Source organism: Fukomys damarensis, unplaced genomic scaffold (assembly GCF_012274545.1).
Source record: "Fukomys damarensis isolate Sample0158 unplaced genomic scaffold, DMR_v1.0_HiC HiC_scaffold_14, whole genome shotgun sequence".
Taxonomy (NCBI): Eukaryota; Metazoa; Chordata; class Mammalia; order Rodentia; family Bathyergidae; genus Fukomys; species Fukomys damarensis.
The window spans coordinates 42,521,374-42,522,674 of NW_022900926.1; the positions used below are offsets into that span (position 1 = coordinate 42,521,374).

Below are 1,301 nucleotides of genomic sequence, written 5' to 3' on the forward strand. Positions count from 1 at the left end.
CCGGGATCGCGAGTGACCGGCATTGACTCCGGCCCGGAGCGGAGCTCCCTTAGGTCCCTGCCAGCAGCCTGCCCTGCGATCCGCTCCGGGTCAGGCTCCACAGGACGAAAGTTCCAGGATCACCCAGCCGCTCTTGGGGCTTCTCGGATTCGGTCCGTCTGTAGTCGCGCAGGCAGCCCTTGAAGACCGAGGACACGCGCGCGCCGCGGATCTCAGGCCTGGACCCAGGAGACTCCCTCCAGCCTGTCCGCTCCAGCCCGCCCTTTCTGCTGCACTTGCAGAGACCACTCTGCGGTCCAGGGCAGGGCTGCCAGCTCCAAGAACAGCCCCTGCCACCTGCCCTGGGCCCGTCGCAGGTCTGGAACTCTGCGGGATTTTGGCGATGTACCAGAGACTGTCAAACGTTTCAGTAGGGAGCACGGCAACTCAGTTAAGTGCCTTGCTCAGAGTCATGAAGTTCAAGGTGAGAAGGGACCACCTGAAGGCCAAGCCTGAGTAGAGTTCCTTTTTTGCAGAGTTGTCCTACTCCCAGCCTGAGAAGCTGGTGAAGGGTAACTGGACGTTTTGGATCCATGTTTCCCTTCTTTGTTGCCCCCAGAGATCCTCGGAATCTTGAGCGATCCTGCTTGGGGGACTCTGCTTCCACCTGGCTGGATGAGGCAGCGTCACTTGACCAGGTGGATATCCGCTAAGGATGTAACTCCAGCTGTGCCTGTCACCCTGCACTGCACACGGTGGGTTCCTGCGCCGCCCAGCTTGCAGTGCTGTTCAGAACACTTCCCATTCTTCACCTGCTCCCACTCCACAAGTATCCAGCCGCGTTCTTCTCCTTGCTTGATTATTTCAAGGGCCAGAGAGGCCGGAGCACAGGTTTACCTCCTCTCCCTCTTCGCTCAAGTGCCAGGGGGCCTCATCTGTCTCCAGCTCATGATCATAGGCCATTTAACTGGCAAGGCCGTTTCCCCATCTGTCAAATGTCTAAATACCCACCTTATAGGGTCACTGTGAGGACGGAACAGTTTAATAGGTAACAGCTGAAACATGGTAGAAGAGTGCACACACCGTGTGCACATCACAAGTGTCAGCTCTAACTACTGTCACTCTTGCTGCGGCGTTCACACCAGTCTTGTGGGATTGGCTCAGGGATTACAGATTTTGTGCAAGATAAAACCCCTGTTGGTATGAGAGACACAGTATGACTCATTAAATAATGCACGTCCCCATGATGAGGATTTTAACTGCCTGCCGGACCGACTCAATCTGACCTCCTCTACCAGCTCCTCCTCCTGTACTATCTTTTG

The 1,301-nt window shown here is 56.0% G+C and overlaps 1 protein-coding gene across 1 annotated transcript in view; it reads right to left on the reverse strand.

The window, feature by feature from the left end:
* The window catches only part of Slc22a3 (solute carrier family 22 member 3), a 110,688-nt gene extending 109,746 nt beyond the window's left edge, over positions 1–942 (reverse strand). The window contains exons 1-2 of the mRNA XM_010631163.2: positions 877–942; positions 124–394 (exon numbers count right to left, since the gene is read on the reverse strand). Coding sequence (XP_010629465.1) covers positions 124–394; positions 877–942 — 337 coding nt within the window. The remainder of the gene's footprint in view (positions 1–123; positions 395–876) is intronic.
* Positions 943–1,301: the final 359 nt, after the last annotated feature.